The sequence below is a fragment of the Nasonia vitripennis genome (genome assembly GCF_009193385.2).
Source record: "Nasonia vitripennis strain AsymCx chromosome 3 unlocalized genomic scaffold, Nvit_psr_1.1 chr3_random0005, whole genome shotgun sequence".
Lineage (NCBI taxonomy): Eukaryota > Metazoa > Arthropoda > Insecta > Hymenoptera > Pteromalidae > Nasonia > Nasonia vitripennis.
The window spans coordinates 1,725,132-1,740,309 of record NW_022279624.1 but is presented as its reverse complement, the minus strand read 5'-3'; the positions used below and the strand labels follow the sequence as shown (position 1 = coordinate 1,740,309).

The following is a 15,178-nucleotide window of genomic DNA, read 5'->3' as shown; positions in this document are numbered from 1 at the left end:
CACAATAGCATCCACCTGCACAGCCTGCGTGCAAGAAGCAGAAAAAGTACGAGAGTCCGCCTAGTGTAATTATGCATCAAAAAACGTTCGCTGGCTTAAGACAGGTAAAAGAGTGCATCGATTTGCGTTTTAAACAGCTCGAGGAGCTTTCGGGATTAGTTAATCGCGGCGTGGCCTCAATTTTAGATTATATAAAAGACGCTTTGAAAAGAGAAGAGGGTGAACTATGTCGTAAAATTCTGAAAAATGTAAACTCGTTCAAACAATATTACGCCCTTCATAAATATAAAATCGACGAAATTGTTAAGCCAAACTTAAATTTCGCCACTGTAAGCGTCGACGTTTTAGATGTAGTTTTCACAGAAATCTATGCGTTTGGCTTAGCAAAAATCGCAAAAGATGTGTACGACGTTATGTTTCCGATATAACTATTTTTAGTCATCTCCTATTGTTAGTTTCTAAGCTATAAATATGCTTTATTGTTCTACGCACACACACACATACACGCTCACGCGCATAAATATATCATGTATTCAATTTTTGCTGTTTTATTAAATAAATATAAGATTGTATCATTGTAAACAAAAATTTCTCTATTTTAATGTGTACAAATCCCATCAATAAACCCCAAAGCTGAAATTTAGAGTAGGCTTTGCGGCACCGTGTAGTAGGAAATCATACAGGTTACATATTATTACAGCGCAGAAAGGATCAGAGCCGGCGCTAGGGCAATAAAAGCCAAACTGCAGGTATACGCGAGCGACAGGTAGACGGCGGCTTTGGCGGACGCTCGCGAGTATGGCGTAGAGAGGGGAGAGAGAGAGAGAAGCGGGTCCGGTACAGCCTTGGAGGAAGCACGCTTACGGCGACAGTGTAGTCGAGTGACAGAGAGAGAGAAAGAGATAGTTTGGGTACTATATTTCTCTCTCGCACCGGCACGTGATTGGCTAACGCAATTCCCTTTGCTCTGTAGCAGAAAAGGAGACTCCTAACCTCTGAAAACGCTAGCGTCCAAAATTGTGATTGATTTTGATTGTTGATTTTCGTGATATTTTAAATAAATTAATAGTGAAAAATGCCGAAAGTATGTTGTGTACCAACCTGCAAAGTGCGGAGCGACGATTTCGATAGTTTAAAGAAAACTTTTCACACGTAATTAGTTCGATTTAAACAATATTACTTTTACTTGTGTTTTCTTATTATTTTAATTTTGCATTTTGCATTTTGCATTTTCGCATGCAGGTTTCCAGCAGATAAAGATTTGAGACAAAAATGGGAACAACAATTGAAAGCGGAGTTTATGAATTTGTCGTTGCCAAAATATTCATATGTGTGCAGTTCACATTTCAAGCCTGATTGTTTTTATTTTTCTGGACTGTGTACAAATCTGAGATTAAAAAAAGGATCTTATCCATCAATATTCTCAAGCTTGGAAGATAATAAGTTATAAGTACCTGTTGATAAAAATAATAATTAACTTATGGTTGTAAAAAAATTATTATTAAGTACCCTGGTAAAAATAACTTATTAAATCCGATTCAAAAGGTAATAGGTTGTAATTGTATTTCTTAATCGGAAATTATTCAATTAAAACCAATTTAATCGATTAAAATCTATTTAATCTGATTATAACTTTTAGTCGGTTTTAATCGGATTCAATCAGTTGTATTTTTCAACAAATATAACATTTTATTTAAAAACACAACTGTTTAAATCCGATTAAGACCGACTAAAACTTATAATCAGATTAAATAGATTTTAATCGATTAAATAGGTTTTAATTCGATAATTTCCGATTAAGAAATCCAATTAAACCCTATTATCTTTCGAATCGGATTTAATAAGTTATTTTTACCAGGGTAGATTATTATCATTTACAGTCAGAGAAAAACAGTTTGTAGAAGCAGATACAAGTTTAAATCATAATAATTCACGATTGATGGAAGCAGAAGACAGTAAGCAGGTTGATATTTGTACCAATGAAGCACCTGATAGGTATATGTTTTAATATTTAATGCCTTATCCGGTCAGGCATGTTCTACGTTGATGATTTTTATAAATGTATTTTTAGTCGATCAAAGGATTATCAAGCAGAATCAGATGGAGAAAGTGACACGAGTCCTCTCATGGATGTGCCAGACTTTGTGCAGCAGAATTACCGACCAAAGGTAATGTGTCTGAAACGTAATATTCAAAATAAAATATTTGATGATACGTGTAATGTATAATCTCATTGAACGGTGTGTTATTTTTATAAAATTTTTAGCAACAATCCAACTGATAAGATGATATCAAAGTCTCGAGTGAAATCTTTGTTGAATGTAGATGTTGAAAGTTTAGATGTACCAATAGATGTGAAAGACATTTTGAGAAATGCAAAGGCACAAATAATATCTCTTCGGCGAAAAAATAAAAGTTTACAGACAAAGCTTTATCGCTGGAAAAAAAGTTAAAACGGGAAATTCTTTGCTGTTACACCTGAAGCACCGTAAATATATAAACGAGAATGTTGTCGATTCACTAAAAGTAAGTACTGGAATTGTTAAGTAATTCTTGACTTCTGTAGTATTAAGTAATTGGTTATGTACTACCCTGGTAAAAATAACTTATTAAATCCGATTCGAAAGATAATAGAGTATAATTGGATTTCTTAATCGGAAATTATCGAATTAAAACCTATTTAATCGATTAAAATCTATTTAATCTGATTATAAGTTTTAGTCGGTCTTAATCGGATTTAAACAGTGGAATCGGATTTTAACAATTGTGTTTTTAAATAAAATGTTATATTTGTTGAAAAATACAACTGATTGAATCCGATTAAAACCGACTAAAAGTTATAATCAGATTAAATAGATTTTAATCGATTAAATTGGTTTTAATTGAATAATTTCCGATTAAGAAATCCAATTACAACCTATTACCTTTTGAATCGGATTTAATAAGTTATTTTTACCAGGGTATGTAAACCTTCTTTCATTTATTTTTTTTTCTTTATTTCTAATTCTCATATTTATATGAAAGTTATGTAAAAATATTGTATTGTATTGCATAGAAATCGATTTTTTATGACCTAATATATAGGAACAAGTGTGTGTAGGTGTGAGTGAGAAAAGTTTAAGAAAGAATGTACATAAGTATATAGCCTATAAGATGAATTGTAATTCATTAATTTCTACACAGTCGGACGACAATTGATATTTTAATTCCATATCAATTTTATTGATTTGAAATTATTTTTTGTCATTTCTTGTTTTACTTCGATGCAAACTATTGAAAATCATGTAAGTGTGTTAAGGGTGTATGCGTATAAATTAATCGCATCATATTTTATGTTTAAAAATATTTTATTGTATATTTTTATTTATTGTATATTATAACAAATCTCTAGTCACGAAAGTATAAAATATCATTTTTAATCATGTACATAAGTAAACATCAAATGAAATTCTTATACAAACAAATACAAACGTTGATTTCAATTCGTTGGATCTATTTCTTAAAAATTGCTTCATATTTAAAATTCTCTTGTCTAGAGTTTGCTACGTTAATGTAAGAAATTTTAGTTTTAATTTTGCATTTGGTGATTTTTTAATAAAATATTTTTATACACAATAATTGTATATAATTTTCTAAAAGATTCATTAAAATATAAAATATAATAAAGAATTCTTTGATAATTTATTAAAACCTCTTACAAGTTCATAGGTTGTAGTGGATAATGGTTTTGCGTTTCGCATCCTTTTTATTTAAAGAATTTTTTATGTTTACAAACGAAAAGAAATAATAAAAACGTAAAATGGAATTTCAATAGTTTATAACAAACAAATCACAATAATAATAATCATTGTAAAATTTTTATTTTTTTTTTACATCATTAATTGTTTTGTATTCTAGGAATCGTTACCTTCTCACACATATCAAATTTTCCGAAGGCTCCTACGCAAACCATCCTCGAATTGTCCATTTCCACCTGCTTTAAAATCATTTGCTACCACTCTCCATTTTTACTCTCCAAAAGCCTACAATTATGTTAGGAATGCTTTTATGAAATGCGTACCACATCATATGAATATCAGCAAATGGTATAAAAACATAAATTGTTCGTCTGGTATAAGTCAAGCGTGCATTGACGCTGTTAAACGAAAAGTTGCATTTCATAAAAGCACTAATAAAGAAGCAGAGGTGTTATGTAATTTGGTTATGGATGAGATGAAGATAAAAAAGAAAGTAGAAGTGATAAATGAAAAGGAGTATGGATATATTGACGTCGGAAAAGATTATGAAAAGGATGAAATGCCGGAAGCAGAGAACGCATTAGTTTTCATGTTAGTCTGCGTTAATGGAGGGTGGAAAATTCCAGTTTCTCACTATTTCGTTAAAGCTTTGAGCGGTCAAAAACAAGCCGAATTAACGAATAAGAAATATTAACGCGGCTAAGTGAAACTGGTGTAAACATTTAGGAGCAACGATTTCTGCAGAGAATCCTATGGATGCGTACTTTCCTCACCCCGTATTAAAAGAGCCGATATGTATAGTACCCGACGGTTGTTATGTTCTAAAATTAATTAGAAATGCTTTTGCTTACGACGACATGTATGATGCTAACGGCAACATCATATCATGGAATTTTTTGAAAAAATTAGTTGATGTGCAAGATTGTCAGGGACTACATTTAGGTACAAAAATCAGACGACAACATATAGATTTCGAACAAAATAAGATGAATGTACGGTTAGCTGCGCAAACTGTAAGTGAAAGCTCTAGCGTTGCTTTGCGATATATGCGTGATGAGCTTCAAAGCTCTGAATTTCAAAATGTCGAAGGAACAGCTAAATTTATTTATTTATTTATTTATCAGTAAATTTACATAAATTACATTTTAGCAATGCAATTTACATACCCGCAGAGATAAACACAGTTATCTGTTTGCGGGACTGATTGCTATCTTACATCTAAATCTTAAAACTATAAAACTAATCTTTTGAGATTAGTAACCGCAGTCTTATCATTGCACATTGAAAATAGTTTAAAACTAATGATACAGTGATATCTTTTCCTTTATTTCTGTTATTCCACTCTTTTAATATCTTTTCTTTTTGTCTACAAATTTGATCTAATCCACTTTTTTAATTTCTTTTTCATATTTTTCGTTGTTAAATTTTTTAATTCATTTGGTAGTTTATTGAATAATTCTATCGCTTTGATGTAGCTGTTTTTTCTACTTACTGTTTTTTCTCTGATCGGAATTTGTATAAGTTTTTTTCTTGTATTGCTTGTTGAAGCTTTATGTTTTGATTTTAAAATCTCGTAATGGAAGAATAGTGATTCAAGTTCGTACATTTTCTCAAAATGAAGTGGGTTTCCTTGAGTTACAAAATTATTTTTATTAATGATTTTTAACAGTTTTTTCTGTAGGTTCTTTAACAGTAGTAGAGCATTGGAGTAAGCCCCTCCCCATGCTATAATTCCGTAGCTTATAACGCTGTCGAAGAGCGCGTAATAAATCAATCTTAATGTTGGTAGGTTCAACAGTTTTGATAATTTATAGAACACAAAGGTTAAATATTTTGTTTTGCTAAAAATATATTTTATATGTTCTTTCCATTTCATATGGCTGTCGAAAATTAATCCCAAATATTTACAGTTGCTCACTCTATTTATTTTTTCCTGGCCTATTTTTATGTCTATACTGTTTGGGATTCTGTTACTATAATTTCCAAAAGTTATAAATACAGTTTTGCTTATGTTTAGTGATAGCCTATTCAAGGCTAACCAGTTTGAAATACCGTTTAGGTCTTCATTCATTTTTACTTCAACGTCGGTCCAGGAGTCAGCCGTTGTAATTATCGCAGTATCATCAGCATATAACATCACATTATCTTTAAGCATGTCGTTAACATAAATTATGAATAGTAGAGGGCCCAGTATTGTGCCCTGTGGCACACCCGTACTTACAGTTTCTTTGTCGCTAACAATATTTTGTATTTTAACTCTGTGATCTCCATTACTTAAGTAACTAGTCATTAAGTCTAATGCCTTGCCTCGGATCCCATATTTTTCTAATTTTTGCAGTAATATATTGTGATTAACCGTGTCGAAAGCTTTGGCCAAATCTAGAAAAGCAACCGCTATTGGTTTACTTTGATCTAGACAGTTATATATAATGTTCGATATGTATTGTATTGCATCTTTTGTACCCCTATTCTTAACAAAGCCATACTGATTTTTTGAGATGATGTCACAACTACGGATAAAATTGTTTAGTCTGTTATATATTAATTTTTCCAGGATTTTAGCAATATTTTATATTAATGAGATTGGCCTGTAATTTTCAACATAATTTTTGTCTTTTGATTTGTAAATTGGAATAATGTCGGCACTTTTCAAAGCTTCTGGCTAAATGGCTTTTTCGATCGATAGGTTACATATATGTACAAGTATATCGATTATGTGTCTAGACAAGCTTTTTATTGTTTTAGTATTTATGCTATCCACCCCGCCGCTCTTCAGTGGCATATCTTTAATGATTTTAGTTATTTCAGAATAGTTTGTAGGAAACAGAAAGATCGAAATTTGGTTATGTTTAGGTAGACTTATTGTTTCGTTAATTGGTTGTTTGATTTTTTTACTTAGTTCTGATCCTATGTTACTATAGTATGTGTTCATAATATTAGCTATGTCTTTAGGGTTTTGAGTTTTTTTCCCGTGTTTATTATTTGGTTCAATAATTTGTGTAATTGGTGCATTTTTTTTTGTGCTTTTGCCTAGTTTTTTATTTATAACTCTCCAAAGATCTCTTGGATTAGAATAGCTTTTCTCAACCTCGGCACAATCGTTTTTTAACTTGGCGTCTTTGACAACTTTATTTAATATTTTCTCATAATTTTTATACTCTTTCTTTAGAGTCTCATTCTTTGGGTTTAGTTGCCAAGTTTTATATAATTGTTCTTTTCTATTACAAGAGTTTATAATTGCACTTGTTATCCAGCTATGCCTTGGCTTATTTTTTTCTAGTTTCTTATTTTTATTTTTAGTAGTTGTTGCTTGGGTAGTACAGTATTTTATTTTACCAATTAGTGAATTAACAGCTTGGTTAGGATCATTCATTGACAATATCTCATTCCAATTTTCTTTGTCCGCGATTTTGTCTAGTTTCCTATAATCTATGCATTCTAATTTCTCGTGCCAATTACTGATTTTAATTTTTTTGAGCGTTATTAGTAGCGGATAGTGATCTGTGATCATATGTTCTATTTTACAAGTGTATGTTTCAATTGTGTTAGTTTTAATAAAGATATTGTCAATGCAAGAACCTGTATTATCAGATGTTGCTGGTCTAGTTATTGTTTGGAAGCCTGGCACATATCCTTTTTCTAAGAAGTTATTCAAATACTCCTGACTAATATTGTCTAGTTTTATTATATCTATATTAAAGTCACCAATAATTAGATGATTTTTGGTATTTTGTTTCTTTTTTAGGTATTCCTTAATGTTACTAATGAAATCAATTTTTGAAATGTCATGAGATCTATATACGCTTGATATTTCTATTTTCTTTTCCTTATCTAATTTTAAACATGTATTTATAACTCTGAGTTTCCCTATTCGTACGATTTCAGTACTCTCCGTAAGGCTTTCATCAATGTAAACCATTACTCCATCCGACCTATTTATTCTACTATTATTGTAATACATTTTATACCCTGTTAATAAAAAATAATTATGATATTCTAGATTCCAGTTTTCTACGCAAACTATCATTAGTGGTTTAATCTCAAGCCTTTCTATAAAAATCTGTAGTTTATCAAAGTTTTTATTTAAACTTCTAATATTGACATAGAGAATATTTTCTTGGTTATTTTTTAGATAATTATTGAAAGCCTTGATATTTCTAAATACAGTTTCTTTCTTAACATTTTCATTTTGAATACTTTCTATTACTTCAATGTTGTTATCCATGTGTGTGTTATCTTCTTAGATTATGCTGACTGGCAGAAGGAGACGATAGTAATGACGAAACCGATCCAATCCTTGTTGCCGACTGAGTTCTGTTAGACGAGATGTCTATGTTGCCGATATATCTTTTTATTGTAGGACTGTTATTTTGTTCAATTATTAATGCAGGTTTTGATATCTTAAATTCAGGGGTGCGTTATAACAAAAATAAATCGAAAAATGCTATAGATTCAAAAAATATCAAAGAGATAAGGGAAAAAGTTGATTATATAACTGAATATATTAAAGGTTTACGCACTTCAGACGGCACTCCAGTCATCGACTGTGCAAGGAAAACTGGATTTGTTGGTATGATAATCTCCTTGCACAATGTTTTAAGAATCTACGACACTTTTATGAAGCCGTTAAATGGTTATTTATTAACGTACAAATTATCACAGGATCATCTCGAGATGTTTTTTAGTGCTGTAAGGAGTAAAGGAGGATACAGTAATAATCCTACCTACTATCAGTTTATTAATATTTTTAAAAAATTATTAGTGCACGCTGATGTAAAAGAATCGAAACATGCGAATTGCACGTCTTTAGATGAAACGAGTCTTTTGCAAGTATCGTTGAAAAAAAAGAGACTAAAACAGAGAATTCATCGAATGATAACTTATTTATTCAAATAATTCAAACAGACAATGTTTTATCAGAACACGGCGATTTTTATAGAAAAGGAAAAAATAAAAAGTATATAGACAATACTTTCATTCATATTGCTGGATTTGTTACGAGAACAATTTTAAAAAAGAGTAGATGCTTCCAGTGTCCTTTACTATTAACTTCAGAAGTCAGTCACTCTAGTCTAACCGAAAAAAAGGTTTGCTTTCACCTTCTGTAGATATCATTAATATCTGCAAATCGTTGAGAAAAATTTCAGGCTGTTTTATACTTCCAAAAAAGGGATGGTTAATACATTATTTCAAAGTATCTTAACTAATATACCAGATTCTCTCTTTCAAATCCAGCATTCTGAGGACCCCGCTAAACATAGATTATTTATACTAAAACAAATAATCTTTACGTATTTAAGAGTAAGAGTTAATCACTACGAGTCAGAGAAAAGTCGATCAAATAAGAAAATCAGAAGAATTTACACAAAGATGATTTTATTTCGCAACGAATAAACAACTTTTTGGGTTCAGACAATAACAAATAAAAATTTCTATTTATTATAATTTAACTATTTAAGTATAATTATTCAGCTAATATTGTGAGTAAGTGAAAGATTTATGTATTTATTACTGCGTTCTGTAATATGATTTTCAAAAATATCGAAGTATTTATGTTTGTCACTTAAGAAGCGGCTGTTTGTGAAATGTTGTATTTTTTCATTTTTCTGTGAATCATATAAATAAATATTATTTATTAATTTATTTATTTTATTTTATTGAAATGCGTAAATGAAATCAAATAATTAACTTATATAAATTTTAATTAGATTATTTTCCATTTTTTAAAAAGAAAAAGAAAATTAATTATATTACCAAGCTCTAAATTATAAACAAAAAGAAGAAAAAAAATACTTGATCGGGAATCGAACCCCAAAAAAAAGCATTTAGCCATGTGCCTGAAACCTCACGACCACCGCCGCATTCAGATTGCAATCAACTCGAAATGGCTCATGATCATCACCCCCTTGACGGCTTAAGTTTTATTTATTGTCGTAGTTTAAGTTTAAACATAATATTTTGGTGACTACGCTATTAAATTTGATCATTCAATAAATTCAATAAACGTTGAAAGAGTTTGCGGTTATATTGTTGTGTCAGATTAGGTATGCTCGCCGCCGTTCGCGCGAGGGGCAGAGTCTCCCCACTCTTTCTCAACGATTAGAGAGAGAGAGAGAGAGAGAGAGAGAGAGAGACAGCGTCTACACTTTTTAACACGCAGTGCTTCCTTCATGTGAGCTCTCACCTGATCATCCTGACGTTCAATCCTACATTGGTGACCCCGACTTCAAGAAGACGAGCGAGTGGACCCTCATCCCGCCGTCTCCAGGAGCACCGCTTCTTCTTCAAGGAATTGCATCATCCACGTCGGCGGCTTTCTTGCCGCGGTCAGCCTGGCCAGGCGACCGCCGTGCCCCGCTCCCGTGCTCATCGCTTCTTCAGCTGCCTTTTTGCCGCGGTCAGCCCTTCAAGGCGACCGCCTGTGCAGCAACGTCGTGCAGTTGTTCGACGGCGTCCGTGCCGCGGTCAGCCTGGCTAGGCGACCGCATTCTCCGGCATTGCCGTTCATCGTTTCAGCAGCAGCGGCAGTGCAGTCGCGGTCAGCCTTTCCAGGCGACCGCAGTCTCCAGCAGCATCGTCAGCGGCATCCCAGCCGTAGTCAGCCTCTCCAGGCGACCGCTTTCGCAGCCTTTTCTGCTACTCTCAGCAGCGGCGGCACTCCAGGCAGCTTGCGTCGTCGTGTCTCTCGCAGTGGATCGTCTCGGACATCCTCATCGAGTCATCGTCTTCGTCATTATCGTTGCCATCGTCATCGTAAGCACCGTATAGCTTATTTTGCGCGTTAAATTAAGGTATTTCTAGTGTTAGTTTTAAGTGCGGTTCCAAGAATTCGAATCGAATTTGGCTCGCTTCCGAGAAAGGGGCGGCCATCTTGGATTTTAGCTCGCGGTTTTCTCGTGGGGCGTGCGTTTCACGGGTTGCAGCTGTCAGGCGCGTTGCTTGCTCTGCCTGCACTCGGTACTCACTTTTCGCGGAATTTCATTAGAGTAGCGGTTCCTCAACCGTCGCGAATTTCACGCAGCGGCGTTTTAATTCTAAGAATTCGTTATCGCGCGCACATATTCACACGATCTCGTCTGCGTACGCTGATCGTAACGGTTAGATTAGTTCTAGTTTGTAAGTTAGATTTTTTTACATTTGTGACACGCCTGCGTGCGTGCACCAGGTTAATTTGTACTACGCATTGCGGCGTAATTAGGTTAGAAGCGACAATGCCGGAAACACCGGTAGAACTCGCGGCTCGCCTGCAACGAGAGCTGGATGAGGCCAGGGCTGCGATGGCGCATCCTATCACTCGGGTAGAGGCTTATCGTTCCCCCAAACTCCCAGCGTTCATCAGAGCTGACCCGGGCATGTGGTTCAATCAGGTAGAAGCCTCATTTCGGTACGCGCATATTATGGTTGAAGGAACCAAAGCGGATTGTATCATTGAAGCGCTCGATCAGGAGGCAATGACTGCCATTAGGGACATTGCTCTCATAGAGCCTCAACCTCCAGACGTGTACGTTCAAATTAAGAACAGATTAATTACGGCTTTTTCGGCTTCCACTGAGAGCAAATTCCGTAAGCTTCCAAAGGGCCTAGTCCTCAATGATGGCAAGCCATCACTCATTTTAAATAGGCTTAGAAGCTTAGATGACGGTGCGAAATGCGATGATGCCATCATCAAATCCGTCTTTCTTGAGCAGCTTCAGCATAATCACAGAGTAATTATAGTTGCATCCGACATTAGCGATCTCAACAAGTTGGCCACTCTGGCAGATAAAATTGTCGAGAACTCTCCGTCAGAGGCTCGTCTCTCTGCGGTTAATGTTAACTCGGACATCTCGTCCTTAGCTTCAGAAGTCAAGCGGTTAGCTGACTCTTTTGAAAAATTTTCCACCCGAGTAGGAAACCTTGAAAGCTCTTTCAAAGCTTTCAAAGGTCGTTCGCGTTCCAAATCTCGTGATTCGTCTGGTCTTTGCTTAGCACACAGGAAGTACCCAGATAATCCCACGAAATACAAGAAGTGGTGCTCTGAGTACTCTAAGTGGGCGTCAAAAAACTAAGCGAACCTTTCCTTGCTGAGACGTCAGGGGATGGTTCCTCCGATTCGAAACGTCTCACTCTTCGAAATCTCAAAACTGGACGTAGATTTCTCATTGATTCTGGAGCAGAAATTTCCGTTCTCCCAGCAAATTCCAAGATTAATTCGAAACCCTCTTCTTGCAAGCTTTATGCGGCCAATGACACTACGATAGACACATTCGGTGAAACGTTCCTGTTGTTAGATTTAGGTTTGAATCGTCCCATATCGTGGAATTTCGTCATAGCGTCCGTGCCTCATGCGATTATAGGAGCAGACATTTTATTTCATTACGGTTTAACTGTAGACATTCGCAACCGTCGTCTCGTTGACTCGGTTAAGTCGCTTTCATCCGTAGGTTTAATCAAAATGGTTCCAGTTCTCGGAATCCATTCGGTAGCTTCTAGCTCCAAATGTGCTCGACTTTTAGCCCAGTTTCCTAAAATAACAGGCTTAGTTCCGCACGATCCTCAGTTCAAACCTGACATCGTTCATCACATCTACACCACGGGCCCGCCTGTCTCTGAGCGTCCACGTCGACTTTCCGCGGAAAAGCTCAGAGCAGCCAAAGCTCAGTTCAAAGCCTGGCAAGACGCCGGCATCTGTAGGCCTGGCAGCAGTCCGTACGCTAGCCAGTTACACATGGACTTGAAAAAAGATAGGTCTTATCGTCCTTGTGGCGTGTACTGTGCTCTAAACGCACAGACCGTCCCTGACAAATACCCTACAGCGCACTTGTACGACTGTACCAGTGAACTGCATGGAAAGAAAATCTTTTCTTTGTTAGATCTCTTAAAAGCTTTCAATCAGATTCCTATCGCTCCCGAAGACATAGAAAAAACTGCGATATTCGGTTTATTTGAATTCATGTACATGACCTTTGGTCTGCGCAATGCCAGCCAAACATTCCAAAGGTACATAAATAGAGCGTTAGGAGATTTGAAATTCGTATTCATCCACATTGATGACATTCTGATCACCTCAGAATCCATAGAAGAACACTTCGAGCATTTGCGCATAGTTTTCGAACGTTTAAACAAATTCTGTTTGCGCATTAACGTTGACAAGTGTACCTTCGCTGTTGAGGAACTCATATTCTTAGGATATTCAATCAACTCGCAAGGCATTCGTCCAACTCAGGAGAAGGTCAAAGCGGTGTTGAACTTTCCCAAACCCAGCACTGTAGTGGAGCTGCGTCGCTTTCTTGGCATGGTGAACTTTTATCACCGCAACATCCCTCACGCTGGAGAGGCTCAAGTTCCTCTAAACGCGTATTTTCGCGATTCACGTAAAAATGACAAGCGTCCAATCGAATGGACTGCAGAAACCAGCAAAGCTTTCGAGCAAATCAAGTCTGATTTTGCCAATGCTACCTTGCTTGTACATCCTCGCTGTGGCGCAGAACTTCGCCTCGTTACAGATGCTTCTAACATAGCGATGGGTACCGTTTTAGAGCAGAAATCACTCTCGAACGAGTGGGAACCTTTAGCTTTCTTTTCTCAAAGTTTACCCCAGCTCAGCAGTTGTATAGTACCTATGACAGGGAACTCACTGCAATGTTCAAATGAGTGAAATACTTTTCCTACATAGTTGAGGGCTGTGACTTCGCGATTCTAACCGATCACAAGCCACTCATTTACGCTTTTGTACAAAATAACGAGAAAGCTCCTCCGCGTCGTTTGCGTCAGCTAGGATTCATTTCTCAGTTTACTACCCGGATAGAACACGTCAAAGATTCGGACAATGTAGTGGCAGATGCTCTGTCCAGAATAGAATCAGTTCGCTTTCCCCTAGAATTCGATCTGGCAGATCTAGCTACCAAACAGGAAGCGGATGAACAGCTGAAAGAGATTCGTGAGTCACCGATCTATCCTCTCACTCTTAATGCGCATTCAGCTTGGTCCTGAGTACACAGTCTTATACTGTGAATTGTCTGGCGAAAGCTTACGTCCGTACATACCGAAATCCTTGCGTAAATCAGTATTTGACTTCTTCCACAACACCGCTCACCCCGGTCCCAAGATCACCGATCGTCTTGTTCGTCAACGATACGTTTGGCCAAACATGCATCGCGACATTGCTGTTTGCTGTAAAAACTGTCTTGCCTGTCAGCAGTCCAAAATCTCCAGGCATGTCAAAACATTTCCTGAGCACTTTGTTGCTCCAGACGGTCGTTTTGATCATGTTCACATTGACATCGTAGGGCCTTTACCGGCTTTACCAATACTTGCTAACCATGATTGATCGCTTCTCTAGGTGGGTTGAAGCGGTTCCCCTTCAGGAAATCTCAGCCCAGACTGTAGCTCGCGCGTTTTTTGATACATGGGTGTCGCGCTTTGGCGCACCCAAGGTCATCACCTCGGATCAAGGAGCGCAATTCGAGTCGAGACTCTTTACTGCGTTACTATCCTTGATCGGTTGCGAGCGCATTCGCGCCACTGCGTACAACCCAGCCGCCAACGGCATGATTGAACGGTGGCATCGCACGTTAAAAGCTGCGTTAATGTGTCACAAGGATGACGACTGGGTCAGAACTCTCTCCACTGTACTGTTAGGTTTGCGTTGCCATGTGAAAGCCGATACGGAGGCTTCTCCGGCTGAATTAGCACCACGCTACGGTTACCTGGCGAATTCTTCATTCCGGAAGACATCACGCCCGATCCGAAAATCTTTGTAGAAGAGTTCCGTGAGCACATGCGCCTAGTCCGCCACATACCAGTCGCACATCACTATAAAAAAACGCATCTTTTATTTCAAAGAGCTTCACAAGTGTACCCATGTTCACACGCGGAACATGGCCAAGAAGTCTCTCGAGCGACCGTACTTAGGCCCTTACAAGGTTCTGTCTCGCGAATCCGATCGCGTATTCAAAGTCGAGGTCAACGGTGCCCCTCGTACTGTATCAGTAGAGTTATTAAAGCCCGCATTCTTCCTAGCGGAAAACTTGGTCGATTCAGGAGGAGCATCCAACGACAGTTCGAATGGCAATCAGCCACCTGTCCCTAGTCTGAAACTCAAAACTTATCCTGCCAAAAAAGTAAAGTTCGCGTCCGATACCAAAGCGCAAGCTTAGCCTTGCGATCTAGTTTTAAGCGGCGTTTTGTACCTTTATACTTTTGTATTTTTGATTGTAAGTATATATATATATATATATATATATATATATATATATATATATATATATATATATATATATGTATATATATATATATATCATTTGAACTCATTAACTTTTGTTCAGAATCGATTCATTTTTCTTTTATCAATTTTAATCCGGGGTTTTTAGCAGGGCCTCCCTGCGCTCGAGCGCTAATACATTCCGTGCAATAATCGGCTACTTAGGTAACTAATACATACTTAGAATAAGCACCAAGCG

General features: G+C 36.5%; 2 protein-coding genes across 2 annotated transcripts in view; both read left to right on the top strand.

The window, feature by feature from the left end:
* LOC100119508 (phosphatidylinositol 3-kinase catalytic subunit type 3) overlaps nt 1–15,178 on the top strand; it is a 141,650-nt gene that overhangs the window by 45,800 nt on the left and 80,672 nt on the right. The window lies entirely within an intron of this gene.
* On the top strand, nt 10,949–11,785 carry LOC107981014. Its single transcript, XM_016984851.1, has one exon. It carries the CDS (start codon nt 10,949–10,951, stop codon nt 11,783–11,785), a length of 837 nt encoding a protein of 278 aa, XP_016840340.1.